Consider the following 20,082-nt stretch of genomic DNA (forward strand, 5'->3'; position numbering starts at 1 on the left):
CATGAGGTCCCACAGAAAAACAAACACTCCCCCTCATGGGAAGGAAGGGATGGGGAGAGAAGAGTGTTTGTGTATGCTTTCCCATTCTTGTTTTAAAAAGAAAACATATAAACGTTGGGAGGCATTTCAGCGTCGCTCCTGCACTTGCAGGGCCCGAGAATGAGTTGCTCTTTTGGTGGTTGAAAACGCCAAGGGAAGCGGAGGAGCCCTGGTTTGGGCTTAGATGGCACGGAGATGGCACTTCTGTATTTTGTTTTGTTGCTCCGACAACTGGGTTTTGAGAATTCAGTAAAACACAACTTGCATGAAAACTTCGTATTAAGAAAAAAGTAGCCAAATGTAATACTAGAGTATTTCCCTCTTCGGCTTCCTTTCTGCTCCTGGGAAATGGGGAATAACGTTTCACAAACCCATTTGCAGGACTGTGGTCCTGCCTGGTCCAGGGTCATTCTGAAAGAATGGACTTCCAGTGGGATCCCCGGTGCAGTCCTCCCAGGTGGGTGCCCTAAGGAGGGTGCTGCAGCAGGGCTCAGCTGGCTGGAAGCACAAGTGGCTGTTCCGTGGAGTTGTGTTTGTCCAGGCGGCCCAGCCTTCCCCTTGCTGCGTCGCACTGCTGTGGGTGCAGTAGAGCAACCAGCCCCTGCCTTGTAAGCAAAGGTGGAAAAACAAGCCGCAAGACGTTACGAGTTCCTTCATTGAAGAGGGCTCCCAGTAACTGATATCCAACCCTCGCACAAACTGCCGCTTCCCTGGATGGACGGGATAAGTGTTCAGCTTCATGTGACTCTGTCAGCAAGAAGGTTCTGCTGCTCTCTGAGTTTTGAAGTAAAAATAGCTGCTCAGGTTGAAAAAAGGGACCTCCTGAGGAGTGCCCTCCAGCACTGGAGCTGAAACGTGCCTTATAAAAGCACCTTGGGACATTCTGTAATGCGGAGGAATTCCTTCCTGAACCCAGTCTAAAGTCAATAGGCACGAAGAGGTGGCTGAAGCATGAAGGGTCGCGGTAGCTGGTGGAGAAGGGAACACAGTGTGGAGTTCACCGTGCAAAACAAACAGTAAGATGAACAATGCTGCGTCTTGCAGAAGCTGGATCCCGATGGGAGAAAAGGGCCCAGCGCCCACAGCGGTGCTCAGGGTCTCTTGAAAGAAGTACAGAAAATGCTGACGGGGATATTAACAGCACGGGAAATTAGGGAATGCCGCTCTCCTCATCTCCTGGTTCCGAGGCTGCAGGGGACGAGTGTTGATCTTCGCGTTTCCACCAAACTGGCTCTTCAGCGGATCCATCACGGGGTGAGCTGCCGGCCGAGGTCCCCGCGGTGCCGTGGGGTTGTGTGGAGCTCAGGCGCTCGCCTGCGCTGCTGGCTTCAAAAACGACAAACACCCATCGAACACCACGTAGGGGACGGTAGATTTTCTTCGGTCTGTAGGTAGCTTTGCTGCTACGTCATGCGTTTTGAAGAAGGTAGCGCACTGGGGGATTTTGCCGTTTCAACGTCTCGCTTCAAATTCTAGACCGAAAAGCATAGGAGTTTACAACCCTTTTCTGGAGGATGTACAGTGTAAGTCCCAGGGAAGTCGTATGAGTATCCTGCCTAGGAGGGCGAGTCTCCTTTGCAGATCACTGGGCCGGCGAGCTGGCAGAAAACTAGAGTGTTGTCTTTGGATGGCTCCAGCAGGAACCGTGTGCCTGGTCGAACAGCGGGTTCAGGTGCCCCTTTTGCAATACAGTTCGTAAAGAGGGTTTAGACGTATTTCTCTTGATACCAAAGGTATTTGTGTAAAAACAAGAGAAAAACCACTTCTGGAGCAGAGGGGAACCGTGGCTCCCTGGAAGGTGCTGTCCTGCATGGGGCTCTCCAGGCAGTGGAGAAGCTGCAGCGGTTTGGACTGGAAGAGTTTCTTTGCCTAACTGAATAGAAAAACACAGGAAAAAACGTGTGCACGCTCACAGCTCTGCGTGCTCTGCCTGTTTGGTAATTAGCTCGTCCTAAAAGCCATGGACTTTAAATTTGGGAAGGAAATCCAGATTGTCCAAGCCCGGTCTTTGTATATTGATTTTTATTTTGGAACAACTTGCATACAGGAACATTTTGTAGGAGTGTCATTCACGGCCTAAGTAAGACATGGAATACGCTGACCTCCTTGGTGCTTCTCCACGCGGTAACTTAGCTGTAACTTTGTCAGCACGGCTTGTTAGGAAAGTCGAAAGGTGGTTCCTGCCTGTCCCTCCTGTGCCCGGCCAGCGGAGAGAAACGCATCCCCGAGACGGGTCGCTGCGGTTGTTCCTCCCGAAACAGGCGGCAGGCTGGCGCGGGATCTGCGAGCGTGCGAGAGAGCTGTTTATATAAGAGGGTTCTCGTACACAGGCCGTGCTTGGTGACGTGCGCGCAGCTCCTGCCCGCTGCCGCCAGCGGGGCCGTACCGCGGCGCGCGCCCGCGGCTCCGAGACGCGGTTTGGAACGAGCCCTCTCCGCGTGTCGGTGCCTGCTCTTGCCGCGTATCGCTGCGCTAACGTGGACGTGTGGTGACTGATGCACATCGCTTTCGGCAAGCGCTCCCCAGACAAAAGCTGCCTTGTTTTGGTCTGCTTTGTTCTGGGGGTCTGTGCTACCTGCGGCAAGAAGTGAAATGCTTTTCTGCGTAGGGGGTACCTTAACGCTTGGGATAGATTTTGACAGTTAAGCACAGCACAGGCTTCTTCGCTGCGTTGCGTAGCATTGCCACGTTGGATTAGGCAGTTCATGGGTTTAGCTCTAACTCTGCGAGTCCTTTTTGCCATTTGTCTTCAGCTTCACAGAACAGGTATAAATGAGTCAACCAACATCACATCGTGTCAGCGCTGGAGTGTGTGACACAGCGGGGCAGGACGGCTCTTCATTTATTTCAGCGGGGCGACGCGCTGCACGCGTTCCTGCTTTTGGCTAAAATTAACGCCCTCTCCCCACCCAGGCCGCTCTCCCACTCGTGGAGTGCCACCATCCCAGGCATGAGAGACATGCGGCGCGCACGGGAGGCTGGGGCCGTGCTTCAATTAACTATTAAATGCTTGAGCCTGGTACGTGTCCTAATTACGCTTGAAGAGTATGCTTGCCTCAGGTGGATCGCAAGCCTGCCTTAACAAGCACTGGGACACCAACCAAAAATTACTACATATCAAAGGGAAAGCTTAAATTAACCTTACAAATCCAAACAACATGGATATAGCACCTTTAACAGCCCGTGGGTGTGGATTACGGCTTTGCCAGCTGTTAGCACATTAGAGCTAATAAAATTCTGCTCAGCCAAAGTGCTGCTCTTGGGAATCACACAAGCGCCCCAAGAGCCGTCGGGGCCAGGCCCGTTTCTCAGGCTCCTTAATAAGGAAACACGGCGGGTTTTGCGCAAGGGAGCGAAGATCCCCAGCTGGAGGGCCAGGGGAAGGGTTGCCAGAAGAGTGGAGATGATTCCTCGTCAAATGGTTAAAGGCCCGGGGTGTGTCTTGGCTCTGCCGAGCCTCTGGAGGAGGCAACTCCTTCATCTTCTGCCTCCCAACAGCTGAAGGGCAGGAGCTCGAAATCCTTTGGCAGAGGCTCGCGAGGGACAGGAAGTCCCCGGCGCAGCATCCAGGAGGAGGATTTCTGGAATAGTCCCCGGGCTGGCAACAGCTGGTCATCACAGGCACGATGGGTGTCTCGGGGCGTCTGCCGGCAAAGCCGGGCCGCGTACGCCCGCCTCGGCGTGGGGGACAGCCGCAGGCCGCAGGAGCCGTGGAAGCTGGGGAAGGACGCTTGAGAGCTCCCCTTCTCCCGAAAGCATCTTCGGAGCGTCCCACGGCTGCTTGGGTTTGGGTAGTCCTGGCCACATGTGAGATTGCATGGGGCATTTGAAAATAATATTATAATTTCCATAATAGGCTCATGACAGGTACATTTGAGTGCTTTCCTGCACTTGCTTTGGGGACAACACAGTTAAGGACAGAGTCAGCAGAGTTAGGAAGGTTGTTTCGGGTAATGCATGTTTCCCTGCAGTCACAAAGTGCTCTGGAGCTTCATATTATTTTGATAGATGATTTTAAGGAAGGGATTCAAAGAGCCAGCCTAGGTGAAGTATCTGATGTGGTATTGATAGCTAAAGGAAGAAAAAACAGACACTTCTATTTTACTGGTTGGCACCTATTTAGTGAACAACAGCCTTGGCAGATAGCACAAGTTGGATATTTTTTGTCGAAGTATCATGCAGTTTTTGTCCTTTGCAGTGTTGATGTGCTCTCTTAGGCATTCCAGGCGGGAGGTGAGGTGGTGGGAAGGAGAATGGCGAACGCTGTGGGTGTCACGGAAAGGAAAACCCATTCTCCGACCATCCCGATACCGGGCCAGGGCAGAGAGAGGGTTCCGAGGCCCTATTCCGTGCCACAGCTGGAAGGCCGAGGAGCTTCCCCCGTCCTCCGAAGGGGACGGGAAGGGGAAGGGCCGGCGCCGTGACGTGCCCAGGAGCCTTCCTGTCCCCCGGAGAGCTCAAGGACAGGACGTCAGCGGGACGCGGCCTCGGTTTCCCCCCGCGCCGCCCGGCGCCGCCGCGGTTCCCACATGGCCGTGTGGTGGGGAGGCCTCCGCTCCCGCCGCGGCGCGGGCGCCTTCCCCGCCGCGCTTGCGCACGAGGGACCGTCTTGACTTGTCACCACGGTGGACGTTGGGTAGCAGCAAACGCAGCCTCCAGCTGAAGAGCCAATACTCGGCATACAATCCAATGTACAGATATATTAATATGTCCACGAGAATGTTCCATGCAATAAGCATGTACATGTGGCACATATTTGCTCACTGTGCTTGTGATAGAGGTCACATCCAAGGGGGATGCTAGCTTGAGAGTACTGAGTTTATTCCTTAGTATAGATCGTTTTCCCCATATAGTTAATTAATACAGAAATTTAATTATATTTCCAAAGTGACGAGTTCCCCAGCTGAAACTGGTTACTTTAGTGGACAGACCAAAAAAAAAAAATCAACCATGCACTGTATTAAAGATTGACAAGAACATTACAAAAGAGTAAATACTTTAATGAAGCTCCCTTTGAAGTTTGCATTAAAGTGCATTTCTGCAGTGATGGCTTCCCATAGTCTGGCCGTTCTGCAGATGTGTTTGAGCTTAACTCTTACCACGGGCACTAAGGATGTGTGCACAGCATTGGCTCTAAATGTAATTACTGACGGCTCTTTTCTCTGCAAGAAGCCCGGCCCGGAGGCAGATAAGTTGCTTTAAAAACTTGCTGGATGAGGACAAGTTGATGCGGTGTCTCCTTCCCCTCCCTTCCCTCCCTCCACCCTCTTACAGGGAATAAAAAATTTTTAAAAAGAAAATAAAAGAAGAAAATAGCAAAGTGGCTGCCTTCTGGGTATGGGGGATTGGTGGGGTTGTTGGAGGGTTTGTGCCACCGAGGATGCCCACCACGTCCTCGTGGGACACGGTAATTTCCAGTGGCCTTCCCGTTTCCTTTGTGTGGCCCAAAGCCAAGGCAGGAGCGTGCAAGACACTTTTCTTGATGGTTTATTTAGCGGCAAGACCCTTCATTTCTGACAACATGACCTTAGGTGGGCATTTTGGGAAGCTGGCCAAAGAGCACGGTGGAGATGACCGCCCTTGGATGACGGAATGGCTCTAAATGGTGTGGAAAGAGAGGAGTAACAAGGCTGGCCAGCTTGTGTGCAGGATGGGCTCCCCGACCGACAGCGCAGGGGCCCGGGCGAGGAAGCTCTGCAGCTGCCTTTATGTAGGAAATAGTGTGGGACCTGCACATGGAGGCTTTCGACAGTGTCTTGAGCTTCGCAAAAACAAATATTCACTCAAAATAACATTAAAAAAATAAACTTCCACTTCTTCCTGTTTTTCTAGTTTGCTTGTTTCCTCTGTCATGATTTCTTCTCCTGTACTGTAGATTATTAATCTACAGAGGATCAGGACCTTCATAGTAGTATTTCCTGTACATGTTTATCTGTCTCTTTAACAAATTAGTATCTACTTGTTCTTTTCTGAATTTTTGCAAATAGTAGGAAACTCTCCCATAGTAATACAGCTATTTTTTTGCTAGAAAAAATATCTAAATGAATCATTGCCAGGGGTTAAAGTGCTTTTTGTATGACTTAGTCAATGGCATCCTTTAGGTCATCTGCAAGTAGCCCCAAATTCCAGAGGTCACTATCTCCGCGTTGCTTTTGGCTTAGCGTTGCTTAAGCCAAAGGGAAGTTATTTGGTCATAAGCACGTCTGGGAGTCTCCCGTGGAAGTGTTACCTGGAAAACTTGGGAAGGGCTGGAGGTTGGTCCAAGAGGACCGCGGTATTTCCCTGGCGTTCACTGGCGGGAAGGTGCACACAAGGTAAACTCAGCCCTTGCTCTGCCTTTTTACCCGGGATGGGTTCTGTTTCCCCGTGGAGGGTGAGGTTTTGGTCCCGCTGTGAAGGAGCGTTACGGCTTCAGCATCCCTACGACCAGGTTGTGGAGTGCTCCAGCCTGTCCCGACGGTGCCGGGGTGCCGCAGAGGCTCCCCTGCGAGCCCGAGCGTGGGGAGCCCGCGGCGACGGCGAGGAGATTCCCGACGTGTTCGTGCGGTTCGGCGATGCCGTTCTGGGATGAGTGGCTGGCTTTCTGCCTGGCCTTGCTGTTTTGAATGGACCTCCTGTCATCCGACTCGATCGCTAAACCCATTAAAGCTGCAGGCTGAGCTCCGATGCCCCCGGTAGCTCGCGCTGCTGCTGGCCGCGCGCCGGCTCCCCGCGGCACGCGCGGGCTCTCCGCAGTGTGCCCAGCGTCTCGTGCGCTCCTCCACGGCTCTCCTTCCCGGCGAGGAGACCAGGGCTTGGCAGCATCCTTGCCTTGCGCTCCGGCTGCTGCAAGGGCATCCCAGGGCCAAGGAGGCCTTGCTCCTCTGTGCATCCTGGTGTGTTTGCAGGGCCAAACATCTCCAGCGTCTCCCGGGATAGGGAAGCCTGCTTGGAGGCCCAGGGTGGACTCCTGCTAGGGCAGAGGGGAGCAGAGAGCGATCCGTCACGCAGGAGCGTGGCCGATGTCTGCTCGACCAGCAAGCATTCTCTTGCCTTATTTTAAAAGCGTAACCTTCTGCCCACGCCACAGGTTCACACTGAAAATAGCACTTGGACTATTGGGAATAGCCGGGCCGCCCGGCTATCCCGTTTCCCCCGCGTCCCGCTCCCAGCAGACAGCCCGGCCTCGCGTGATGCTCTTGGCACGCCGCGCTTCCACGGCAGCCTCGCGGCGGAGCCAAAACATCCTGTTCGCATCCCGGGCATGGGACTCCCATCTGTTTACACGAAGGCACCGTGGTATTCGCAGCACTCCCTGCCACTAGTTCAGCCTTCAAAAAGCTTCTTTTTTTTTCCCTTTTTGTTTACTTTCCGTATTTTACAGCCTGGTTGCTTCTTCGGGGGATGTTTGCTCTTCGGCAGAGCACTGAGGAATTCGGCTCTGCCGGGCCTTCCCCCCGCCAGGTCGCTGTGAATCCGGGTGATTCATCCTCGTGCTGGGACCGACCCGTGTTCCTGCGCGCGTCCTTTTAGAGCAGAATGCGCCATTTTCAGCCTTCCTTCCTAGATTTTCCCCATTTCCAAGATATTAATGGGGCAGGTGCATCCTAAACAAGAAAGTCGTGCGTTCGTAATCTAATTGGATGATTCCACCTTAAAAACAACAACAACAAAAAGCTACTAGGTTTAGCATCCAGGGATAATTTTGCAAAATGTTGAGTTTTGTGTTCTGGATAAGCTGGAGTTAAAACCTTAGCTAAATCTGGGTTTCAGGGGGGAAAAAAGGCTAGTTTGAGTGGAGATAAACACTTGTGGTTCCATTATCATGTGCTAAGCATGCAGGGTGGATGTAACACAGCTTGAGAAGCTGAAAAAGAAGTGGGAACTTGAAAAAAGTCCTGGTAAATCTTGTTTCCTCCCTCCTAAACATCACCCTGGTGCTGTTCCTGTGGGGGCGAAGATGAAAGGTGACCGCTTTCTTCCCGCAGCTCCCAAGTTCAAGAAGGATAAAGCTGCTTTTCGTCTGGGCTGAAGAATGCCAAAACAGAAACATAAACCTTTTTTTTTCTTTTTTTTTCTTTTTTTTTTTCTGGGGGTTAAAAGCCAGCTTAAGTGCAGGGTGGTGGCCTGCAGTGCAAACGCGCTTGCATAAGCTGGTACTAGAGGATTCCCAACCTGGTGTATTTTCCTTGTCAGCGGTGCTGGGCATCAATGCTCCTCCTGGCACGCGCTGATAAATCCATAAAATTGCAGGATCTCGGCTGGTCCTGCAGAAGGGAATATAGGATTGCCCCGGTGTGGGCTCAGCTACGACCCTTTTACCATCCGCGAGCCAAAACCTTCCTTGCCCGCGGTGCCTTGAGCACCGTGCGCTCCCGAAATACGGAACACCCGTTCCGAACGCGGAGCGCGAGCGCCGGAGTGAGGAGGGGGCTCGCAGGAAGCGCCTGTTTGTTGGTGCTCGGAGGCCATCCTGCTCCGAGGGGACGGGAAGGCGGCGGCGTAAACAGGAAAGGCCGCGGCGGCCGGAGCGGGCGCTCCGCGCGCGCCGCAGGAAGCCGGAGGCACCGCTGGGACCGGCCGGGCTCCCCGGCAGCGCTCGGGCAGATGAAAGCCCCGGAGCGATGGGAAGTGCTTGGTGCTCCGGCCCTTGCGAAACGGGCTCCATTAATAGCAAGTTTAAAAATGCTGCTGAAAGACATGCAAAAAAACCAAAACAGAACAGGCAAGTGACCAGTCTGGGAGCGCTCGTGTAGGGAAACTTCCTCCTAGGGACAGGGCAGGCGATATAAGGCAGTAAGAGAAGATAAAAGAGAGTTTGGGCTTTAAAAGCGTTTTCTTGGGAGTGTTGTGGAGTCTTCGTTCTTGAGACCTTCTGCTGCAGAAAAATGAGAATGAAGCATCTTTTGGACTAGACTGGATAGAGTATAGCTAAAACGAAGCAGAAGTTTGTTTGAGGAGTAACCAGCCAAGTTCTTTAACTGTGTAATGGGCAAATGGGTCTTCCTAATGTCTCTCTGAGGGGTTAGGTCTACGAGTCTGTCCATCCTTGTGGCTGATCCAGGCTCAGAGGTGTCAGCACCGGGGCCAAGGCAAACCAGGGATCACTTGAGTATTTAAATGTTAAAAAAATAAAAATATAAGGAAGGAGAAAGGTCCTGTGTTTTTACCAACAGCTGAGGAGAAAATGGAAATTCACCATCTGCCCCGGCACAATGCAGAGTCCACGTTACACAAGTGCAAAGCACATTTTTAGATTTCCTGTATTGTGTTACAGCTGTTTGTCCATATACCAATTAGGAGATGCAGAAGAAGAGTGTAATTAGGGGCAGAGCACAGAGGCCCTGTCGGTGCCGAGGGCCTTGGCGCCTGCGAGCGGGGAGCGTCCCTTGGGCTGGGGATGTTTATTTGGAGGCTTTGATCTGGCTGCAGGGAAATGAAATCCATGTGGCCTCCGGCAGGAGCCTCGCGGCAGCCCTGGAAATAGCCCTGCGCGCCGCAGCCGGGGCTCGCTGCCGGCCGGACGCACAAAGGCTCATTCACCTCTCAAAGCCGCTTGTCTGTCGCAGGCCTACACTTAAAAATAAAATAAGTTGTTGGAGTTGTCAGTCATGTTGAATTAGCCTTCCTAAGGTAATATATAGATAAATGCCTTGGCAGTGGGAATGCAAAGGAACGTTGCCTCCGCCGCGCCGTTCGGCACCTCCTCGTTGTGGAAGGGCTTCCCGGCGCGGGCAGCGCGGTCGTGCTCGGGTGGACACGGGGGCTGCGGCGGTGCAGACCGGGGCGATCCGAGCGCTCCTGCGAGCGGCCGCTGCGCGTGTGCAGAGCCCCAGGCGCATCGTGGAAGTGGCTGCACATGGGCCCCGCGCTCAGTAACGTTTAGAGCAGCCTCCTTGTGTGTCCTCATTCTGACATGTGCAAGCAAAGCTTTTCTCCCTGACTTGCCCTGGTCCTGGGGCACCAGAAACACAAACAACTTTGCATAAAAAGTCCCCCATGCAGGACTGTGGAGCGGTCCATGGAGCAGTGGGAAGGCAAGAGAACAGGCGAGCTTTGGGGAGATGCAAGTGCTGAAGCTACGTTTCTGAGGTGTGATTACAACGTGGTTGAGTCAAAGATGCTCCAAATGAACTAGGTATCTTTTATTTGACTGGACTCAGCTTTTATGTAACTTTTCTGGCTATAACAGCAGGGCTGCTGCCAAGCTTGAAGAGGAAGGTGCAGTAGCAAGTTGAATCCTTGCATGTCCTAGCAGGACCAGCCTTGAAGAGGAGCTATATATTTTTAAAAATGCATATTTATATTCTATTCACTACAGGGATATCAAAGTACACTGACCAGCTAGTGAGTTGGCCAGTGATGACAGTTTTCCACCAAAGCATAGTACCAGTTGTCCATTAAATTAAGGGCCTTTTTGGGTTGTATATTGAACTTGAAGGGGGGTAAACACAGCAGCCACTCGATCCCCCTGCAGCAAAGTCAAAATGCTGTCTGCTGCCTCTAGCAAGGCCTGGGGCTACAGCTGGGTTCCATCCTTGTTACCAAATGCGACCAAGATGGAAAGGTCGCATGGATGGAGATGGAGAGGTCCCTCCAGCTCCATCTCGTCACTCTGCTCGCAGGATGCCGCGGTGAAGAATCAAGCAAAAGCTGCTTCCACCCAACCTGGTGCCCTGGTTTCTCACCGTGTCCTTGTCTTTGCCCTTCGACCCTTGTGAAATCTTCCCTGCGCACAAGGCAACGGAGTTCAAGCCTTGGGGCGCTCACGCTCCCTACTTTGGTGGTTCAGAGTGGCTGTTTCCAAGAATGGACACGATTTGGGAAATCCTATCTACAAAACTGTGTCCCCTTCCTCCTCCACAGCCTGTTCCAAGAGGTGACTTCTGCACAGTGTGACTCTGGCTGCTTTTCCCAGCCCTGAGAAGAAGTGATTTTTAGCCATGGACCATCATTAAAACGATTTGGATTTGAGAAACCCACAGTAACTAGGCCTATAAACACCTAGATTGCCTTTCTTCCATCCTCTGGTTCAATTGTCAGTGTAAATTAGTTCAGAGGTTGGGCAAGTATTTCTAGAACTTGTGTTTTCAGGGTCGCAGTGTTGCAATTTTCTTGCTCTTTGAGCTGAGGCAGCTCTTGGGCGACATTTTTGCTTCAAAAACGCAGAGGGAATTTGGGGATAACGCGGGGAGGAGGAGCTGAGGGGGCTAATAGCTAATCCAGGCAGTTGGGAAAGTCTTTTACATAGTGAAGAGCTGCTGGAGAGCTAAAGGGAGCAGCGAGGATTTGGTGTTTCGAGGGTTGCTTGGCTTGCGCGCGTGCCGTCCCGGGATGGATGTGTGTGCATATACACGCATGTACATCACCACGTATATACAGGACGTTATTTTACAAGCAAAATACCCCCGCCGGCAGCATCCCCGGGCAAGGTGCAGCCGGGTTACCCGCAGTGTTACCCCTGCTGTCAACGCCGATGCCGTTCACTGTGCCGGGCGCCAAGGATGCTCCAACCGCGGGCTTGGTGCCGCTTCCCGTGGCTGGAGCAACGGGGCGTCTCGGCCAGCCATTTTTAAAGAGCTGCCTTCGGAGTTTAGGGCAGTCATAATTACCATTTTATTTTTTCCTAAGCCTATGAGCGGGGCGGGGAAGCGGGGATCTTTGGTCAGCTCGTGTGCCTGCGTTGGGAGAAGGAGGATGTTGAAAATGAGTAATGATCCGCCCGGCCTGTAATATGCAGAATAACTGGGGGATGACTCATCCCGTACAATGCAGTATATCCGTCAAGGAGACTGAATCATCCATGGGGGGAAGCCACTTTTCAGCAGCTGGTACTCAGGTCAGCAGAAGACGATCCATTTTATCGGGAGGCTGTAGTGGCAATAATGGTAAGGCAGAGCGAGCCGGGGACAAAATGTAGAGGAAATGGCATCCCCGAGCAGGTACGTGTGCTCTGTTGCTGTGCGTGATCTCATTTTCTTTCTCTTTCCTTCTTTCTTTTTCTCTCTCCCACATCCCCCATCTGCCTCCGCAGCCCTTCTGAATCCTTTCTGAACGTGCATGTAATTTTTCAGTGGATACGAGTGGCTCGTGCAGAACGCAGGCTTCCCGCTATGGCTACATGGGTGTTTTCCTGTGTTGTTTTGTTTTCCAAAAGTAGTGCCTGTAATGGGCACCCTTCCTTAAGCATTGCGTGGAAAATAGATGCTGCCTGGGAAGCGATGTCCCGTGGTCGTGTCCCTCCGTGCGGCCGGTCACCGGCGCGTGTGTGGGCAGGGGTAGAGGGACAGGCACACCGAATGTGCACGAGTACACGTGGTGTTGAGGCGTTCCGGAGTGCAGGTTGTTTTAAACGCGTTCACCTGGCAAAAGATGGGAACACGGGGGTTTTACAAGGCACAGCTCAGCGGGATGAGGAGCTGGCGCGGGTCCCCCGGCCTGTGGCCACCGCGGCCGCCCGCGAAGGCTTGTGAATAACTGCATGGGCTTGCCCGGCTCCGCTGAGATCTGGGGCGTTTGGGGGACCCTCGGGTCCCGTTTTGCAGAAGCACAAGAGGGATAGAGCTGCGGCTGCCGCGCTCGCCAGCGGGACGCGCGCGCCGTGCCAAACGCCGTCCCTCGTGAGCTCGCACAGCGCTGCTGTCACGCAGGGTCCGCACCAGGGGAAAGAGGGATCAAACCCGGCCGTGTCCCGTGGGGAGCTGCCCTGGTTTGTTTTACCTTTGTTTATTTGTTTGCATAAAGGAATTCAGGATGCAGATCTCATGCAACTACCTGTTGGGCTGGATATGCCATTACGCACTTTTTGCTTATCTTGCATGTGTTATAAAACAAATAGCGTCTGCCATGCGCTAACAACTTCCTGCCTGGTTACAGTAAATGATAGTATTAATTAGTGTTTCTTGTAATTGGTTCATACTTTGTATTCTTTCACAAAAAAAGAGTCCTAGGACTTGAGCGTGCAACTTTTGTCTCTACTGTGTGCATGCTTAATGCTCTGCAGGATTAATCTTTCAAATGCATTATCACATTAAATTAGTGGGGTTTTTTTTTTTTTTTTTTGATTTGCTATTTCTTAAAACTTTCCAAGACATATTGTTGTCTACAACTATAATGATTTATTGCATAATTGAACCATTAAACAACTTTGAGAGAAGTATTAAAAAAAAAAAAAAAAACTAATTTGCAGTCAGTGACAAACACGCTGCCCTGGGGAGCTGATGTGAGACCGGTTGGAAGGCATCTCAGGTATCTCACTAACCACTGAGGTTCCTTGTGAATTTGCAGCTTTTGTCCCGATCGTTGCTCTTGAAGTGGTGGTTTTTGCATGTGTCCTAACGGTGGATATTGGTGCTGTCCAAGAGCAATTGAGACACACTGGCCTGTAAAGGATAGGCAGGCTTTTTGAAAACTGTATCTGTAAGTATTTCTGTAATGACTTTTGCTGCCATTTCTATAGCTCTCCTTCCAGCCCGGTTTCAGGAATGTGTCACAGAGGTGCTTTCAATGCTGCTCATAGTAACCTAATCTACGTACCGGTGCAGAATTGCTTGTTAATTCAGCACTGGCTGTGCACTAAGCCAGTTTCCTGGGAAATCCCTTAAAATCCATGGAGCTGAAGCTTCTCCTTCAAGCGATCTCGACCTGTCCTTCAGCATTGGTGCACAGCGCTTCCTCCCCGAGCTGTCAGTGGGTTTCGTTGGGGTTTTGCCCGTGTCCCCAGATGCGGTTCCAGGCAGGCGCGCAGCGTTGGCGAGGGCGCTTCGTGGGAGCCCCCTGCTTTTTGCGTGGCCCCTTGCAGCAACGCGCGCCCGAGGCCGAGGCTGGGGTGCAGGGGGTGCGAGGGGAGGATCTGCTCCCGCCGGGGCTCCGAGCTCCGCTCGAGCGCTCCGCGGGAAGGGCCACGTCCCGGCTTGCAAGGAGAGGAGGCTCCGGAGGACCGGCCGAGCCGCAGCCCTTGCCCTGGGGTCCTCTCCTCCTCCCCGGCCACGCACAGCTGGGTTTGGGGCACAGAGAAACCCCCGCTTGTCCCCTGGGGAGGTGCAGAGCAAAGCGACGCGGATCCCCCGCGCCGAGGCCGGGAGCGCGGCGTTCCCGTGTGCGCCCTGCCGCTCGCCGTGCCCGTGCATGCCTGGGAAGGGCAGAACCGCCCGGCAAAAGTTCCCCTCCTCGCAGGAGCTGATGCTTTTGTCTGTGTTGTTAAAAACACGCACGCATGCACACGCGCACGCACACAAAAGCCGCTTTTCCATGTGCTTCCTGGAAGGGTCTGAAATATTTATGGGATTATGAAATCCCATTTGAGCAAATATGATAGGGCTGTTTCTCGTAATCTAAATAAAATCGTGCTTAAATGTTTAGCAAACATTTTGGTGAAAGGATTCCTTTGTTCGTCGCGGCCTTCGCGTTTAAGGGAGATGTGGAGGTGGGTGGCAGGATTGTTGCAGGTGTCCCGGGTTTTTTGTTTTGGAGAAGCCCTTCCCCTTCTGGAAAACAAACCAACAAAACTACTGTTAATCTTTCCTACTATGGGGCTCAATGAGCGGCTCTTCGAGGACCCGCGGGGCTGCAGGCAAATCCAGATGTGCTGGGTCCTCCAGACAGACCCTGAGGACTTGGCCAGCTTTTATTCTCCCTGGGGCTGCTCCAGAGCCAGGAGGGCATCAAAGACAGAAAAACACCAGATTTCTGCTGGGGGCTCGGAGCAGTTTTCCTAGTCCCGTTGCCCACAGGTCTTATTCACATCCTGCCTACACCTACACGGGGCCTATCACACATGCATGGCAGTACATCTTCAGTCCATTGGAATTTATGCCTTTTTTTCACTTTTCTTGGCCCTCAGCTGCTGCTACCGAAGAGCTGGGGATAATGGAGAGTGGGATCGTTGCAATGAATCCCTTTCTTCCTTTTTCTTTTTTTTCTTTATTTTTTTAACCCTGCCTTCAGACTTTTGAAATGCAGGCTCCTGGGGCAATTGGCTTTCCCAATCGTGTGCAGTTCAGCATCATGCAAAACTGCAGAGCTGAAGCTGAAACCCCCTAGGATTTCCCTTACATGTCACCTTCTGCTGCTCCTGCCACCATTTCCCAGCTCTTCCCACTGCAGAAAGGCAGCTTGGACCAGGAACAGAAGGTTTTCCCCTCAACCTGAAGGAGGTTTCAGGACAGAGGACATGGTGCCCGTTCTCCCTGCACAGCCAAGCAGTAATTGTCTGCAGGGCTGTTTTGGTGTCAAAATTTCTTCATAAAAGGAAGGAATGTTGAACTACGTTGGTGTATTTGGATTGCAAGAAATTCTGGAGAGTGAGGAGTAAACCCTGAAATGGTGGATCCGCATAGAGGCTGGCTGTCAGTGTTGTATTAAATACATATATATAGGTTGGACGTTCACTGTATCAGAGGTCAGTTACAGATGCAATATTTTTGTGTTCTAGGGGTGATGACACAGCTGAGCCCAAGGAAAATGTTCAAGGTTAAGACCCTTAGATGTTTCCTCTCCCCTCCTTTGCCAGTGCTGCCTTTGTGAGCTGAACCATCGCCTGCTGAAATCCAGGAGTTTTCCTTGAGTTCCTGCATGCTCCCATGTAATATCAGGTTTGGCCAGAGTGTCACAGATGCCTTTTTTCTCTTGTTGTCACTTAATGAGAAGGCTTCAAGCCTGCTAGAAACCTAAATGGTGTCAAAATACCAAACTTTATTTCATCATGATGGGGTGCACTCAAAGAGTGCTCTTCTTATTAAACTGCAAGTGCAGTCACACAGGAAAAAGTGCTGTTCATAACCTGCAGGTATTTCACTCTTACTGGAGGTTTCCAGAGCCAAGCATCAGGTCAAGAAAAGGGGCTCGAGCAGTCGTAGCTCTTCATGGTTTCCATCAAAACGCAGGTGCTCTGCGCTGCAGGATTGAGCTCCTGCAATGTCATTCCAGCAGCCACTCAGGCAAAATCAGATTCCGTCTCTTCCGGGTGCAGGGATGAAACACGGACCACGCTATGAAACGCTTCCCTCTCGCTGAAGATACGTCATGCCCCCTAATCGTGGGGTTAAATTTACATGCATCCACCTTACTCACATGTTGGTTAAACACCCAGGCCCGGTGGATAAGGCCAGCTGAGGAGCCCTTGCCCTCATCACACAGGGAGCCTCTTGCCTCCTTTCCCTTCTTTCCTTAAAAGTGGGATCTAGGAATGCACATTAAAGGCAACAGCCCAGCTTTTTAAAACTTGTTAAGTGTTTGTTTTGGAGAAGGGGAGTCAAAAAGCCCTTCTTGTTGCTTTGTCACCAGGTGATGGCCAGCGGTAAATGTTTATAGAATCAGTGACAGGTGTAGATGATCATGGTGAAATTAGCACCGATGATGGTGAAATTAGCACCGATGATGGTGAAATTTTAGGAAGAAGAAGGGAAGATGTTGTTGGCTGCCCAGAAGAAGTAAGATGTTGTTGGCTGTTTTATTGTGAGAGTTTGAAAGCTTGTGTTTGGTCAATTTGCCTTGCTAGGGAATAATTTATACCTCTTAAGAAGTGTTACTGAAATGTCAAGGTTTTGGGATGTGTTTTAGATGTTAAGGGAGATGGAAAGGAAAGTAATAAATGTTGGAGGGTTGGGGAAAAGCAGAGTTGCTTCTTGGGCTGTTTAGCTCCAAACCACCTTAGATATGATATTTGTAATTGCTGCCTTTGAAGCAGGGTAAGAAAGGAAGGAAAGCGGTGATGGATGTGGTAGAGCTGATCTTTCTTTGCAAAGCTGCTGGCCTCGGACTGACGGCGCCTTTCGAGAGCGGTGACACTTTGATGGGGAGCGCTGTGCCCGTTGAGAAACCCTCTGTGAGATACGAGTGCTTTTAATGCCCTGGGTACCGATGGGTGCGCGAGCCTGGAGCTCTCCCGGGCCGGGCTCGTCCTCGCAGCGGGGCTCACGGGGGCTGCTGACACGCGGGCAGCGCGAGCGGTGCCGCTGCCGGCGGGGACCCCGTGGGCACGAGCGCCCGGGGCCGTGCGGGGCCGTGGGGTGAGAACAGCCCTCCGGGGAGGTGGGGTGGCCTCCCCTCCCTCTCTCCGTGCACATTGGGTGTTTTCCCCGCGTGGTTTCCTTGTAGATCGGTCGCAGGGCGCAACACGGACCGCGTTAAGGAGGTGTTGGTTGTGCACCGGAGAAAAAGCGCTTTTATCCCCTTTAAATGTAGCCTGTCTCTTGGACACACAAAACTTCTCAAAAATGGGCAATCTTCGGGTATGATTTGGGTATCACAGAGATTAACATTCACCGACTTTTTTACAGGAAAATTCTCAGTATCCTCCAGAACAGGCGACCACGCATGCCTTTACATATGCACACATGTATGCATATATATATATATATTTATATGTGTGCATGCATATACACACCCAGGGGCTATAATTTTTGACGGGCTCGGGCTGGCTTCCAATGCGAGCAGGCTGCGGCCGGCAGCGCTACCTTTGCTCCCCGGGTTCATTCTGCTTTCTGCTCTGGGTGGGACCGGCCCACAACAACCTGGAGCAGCCCTGGGAGGAGCTGGCGCGCTGCCACGCAGCTGGAGGAGCCGCACGGATACGGATACGGATACGCGCTCCCGGGGCTCCTAACGCTGCCTACGACACGTCGCGGGGGCTAGGACGGCAAAGCGTGCCGTTTCAGAGCATGGTTTGCATGAGGTGCGTGGTGTGCAGGCCGTAAACCCAACGATTAGAGCAGTTTTGGAAGGCAATAAAACAAGGGGAGCTGAGGCTACTGCTCTTAGCTGCTCGCCTTGAGCTCCGGGAAAGACCTGCAGTTATCTAATCTCCCTTCAATCAGTATGTCATTAATGGGAATGAATCAGATATTTTCACATGCTTAATGAGCGTTTCTGGTGCTGGGAAGGGGCCTGATTTAAGCAAGGTTGGCTCACTTCTGAATTGAGGCTGCCCTGGTCCTCCGCGCCGCCCGCGGGGTTTGCGGGTTGGTTTCTCGGAGCGATGGGGGATTTGGTGGCTTGCAGCTAGTGAGAGCCTTTGTGCACTCCCATAAAGTTAAATCACAAAGAAAATAAACAGCTCTCGTGCTAAGGAAGCCCAGGCCTTATATGGAGCTCTCGCCGAAGGATTTGAATGCCTCCCAAGCGTTTATCTGGCGGCACCGGCGGGAGGGAGAGCGGCGTTGCTTATTCCATGCTGTGGATGGAGACTGCAGAGAAGATTTTGCCGTAAAATTAAGGGAAGTGGTGGGCAGCCTTGAAAATGCAGCTTGCACCTTCCATCCCAGCCCCTTGTGACACAACCGATTATGAAGGTGATTTTAAAACAAAAACAAAACCTTCTTCCTAAGTCCCTCCGTGTCCGTAGCACATTGGGAAACATGAGTGCTGTGGTGGGACATGCGGGCTGTCCCGGGCTGCAGCTCCCTGGGACTTTTGGTCATCCCGAGCGGCGTGCCAGCGGGTTGCACTGGGAGCGCTGCCTACCTGGCCAAAGGTAAACCCTGCTGCTGAGCAAGGTCCTCTTGGAACAGGGCCACAGAGGTGACTGCACTTCTTGCTGGGGCAGGAGGAAGGAAATTAGCTTTTCTTGCCGTGTTTCAGTCAGAAAAAATCCGCTCCTGACCTGCTTTCCGCAGCCTCCGAGCCCTCTGTGAGTTATCTTGGCTGTAGGCAGATCCAGCTGCCAAGGCTAATCCCAGGGCTCTCTCATCTCTCAAAATCATGGAATGGGAATGGTGGAAGTTGCAATGGGCCTCTGGAGATCATCCACTCCAGCCTCCCAGGTGGGGAGACTCGGAAAGCTTGAACTAGGTGTCTTAAACAAGCCCAACCAGCCTAATTCACCCTAAGTATGATGCCAAAGCAGGACTGAGTCACTTCATTTGGTGACATCTGCCTTTTCCACTAGCAGAGGTCCCAGCTAGTCACGCAGCTGTTGGACACATGGAGGTTAGAAAAGAGCTGTAGGTTGAGATACCAGCAGGAACAGGGCAAGAAAATCCTTACGGCTCCGTGCGCTGCTGCCACAGGGCTATAAACGGCAGGGGTGGTAGTTGAAGAGCCTGAATTTCATACCTAGGTGGCCACCAGTGTTCAACTACAAGCCTAGGGAAATCACTGAGGGCTGGAAGAAGCATGCAAATAATAAGTAGAAATCAAAAACGTGCCGAGTTGTTGCTGATTCCTTAACAAAGTGGCTGAAGATGTCTTGCAGCGTTACCTGTGGGGAAGCCAAAGGCTGCAAGTGCTGTTGTACAAGGGTATGATAAATCCCACGGGAAGCTGCATTGCAAAAGGTAATATTCAAACATGGCAGGAGAAGAAACTGTGCGTTTGCATGGATGGCTTTTGTATTTAGTTGCTCCTGCTTCAGAGAAGAGCTTGGTGTTTCCTGGAAGTTCTCCAGAAGGCAGTGAATGGAGTTAATATGAGAACAAGCCCAAATAGGAGCTTTGGAGAAGAAAAAGGTTGGGGCAGCAAGATATAGTTAGCTTTCTCGTGTTTATCTGTTAGTTGCTAATCTTTAAAGAACACATGGAAAAAGTACATGGGGGAAGAGAACAAAAATTGCCCTGGATGGAAGCAGCTCAATTTTGGCACAGCAGGAAATTAGCTGCGGTAATTTGCTTAATTCTGTGTATCTGGAAGCCAAGAGATTAGAGTTGCCACAGGTGAAATTTGGAAATGATTTTTAGTTAGAGAATGAGACTATAACTGCACTCGTTTGTAAGCACACTTGTCTTGTTTCCTTTACCAGGAGGGTGTTCTAAGAACTCAGAGCAAAAATACTCTGAAAAACCTGGTGATTACCTCCATCCCTTAGGCCTGTGCAACCTTAGTCTGAAACAGAGATAAGGCCCGTTTTGGGGCATGTCTCCAATAAGTGCCTTTCTTCTCGTTAGTGGTTTGCCCACCAGAAATCCTGGCGAGGGAGCCCAAAGGATTTTCCTCTTTTTTATTTGTCCAGGCCCACTTTGCTGTGAGGGCTAAAGGAAGGTGTCGGTGTGTCTGATCCAGGTTACTCTGATGACTTTAATTAGGAAGGATGAATTGTGAATCCTTAAGCAGAAGGTTAAGGACTAAATG

General features: G+C 51.7%; 1 protein-coding gene across 2 annotated transcripts in view; it reads left to right on the top strand.

The window, feature by feature from the left end:
- Positions 1 to 20,082, top strand: part of SPRED2 (sprouty related EVH1 domain containing 2) — a 44,477-nt gene that overhangs the window by 7,181 nt on the left and 17,214 nt on the right. The window contains exon 1 of one of the 2 annotated variants that reach the window (XM_010214899.2): positions 11,846 to 11,960. The exons of the other annotated variant lie outside the window; for it this stretch is intronic. Coding sequence (XP_010213201.1) covers positions 11,944 to 11,960 — 17 coding nt within the window. The 5' untranslated portion in view covers positions 11,846 to 11,943. Of the gene's footprint in view, positions 1 to 11,845; positions 11,961 to 20,082 lie in introns of those variants that run through there. 2 annotated transcript variants of the gene reach the window in all.

This window comes from Tinamus guttatus, unplaced genomic scaffold (genome assembly GCF_059628265.1).
Source record: "Tinamus guttatus ecotype Peru unplaced genomic scaffold, ASM5962826v1 Tinamus_guttatus_pri_ptg000116l, whole genome shotgun sequence".
NCBI lineage: Eukaryota > Metazoa > Chordata > Aves > Tinamiformes > Tinamidae > Tinamus > Tinamus guttatus.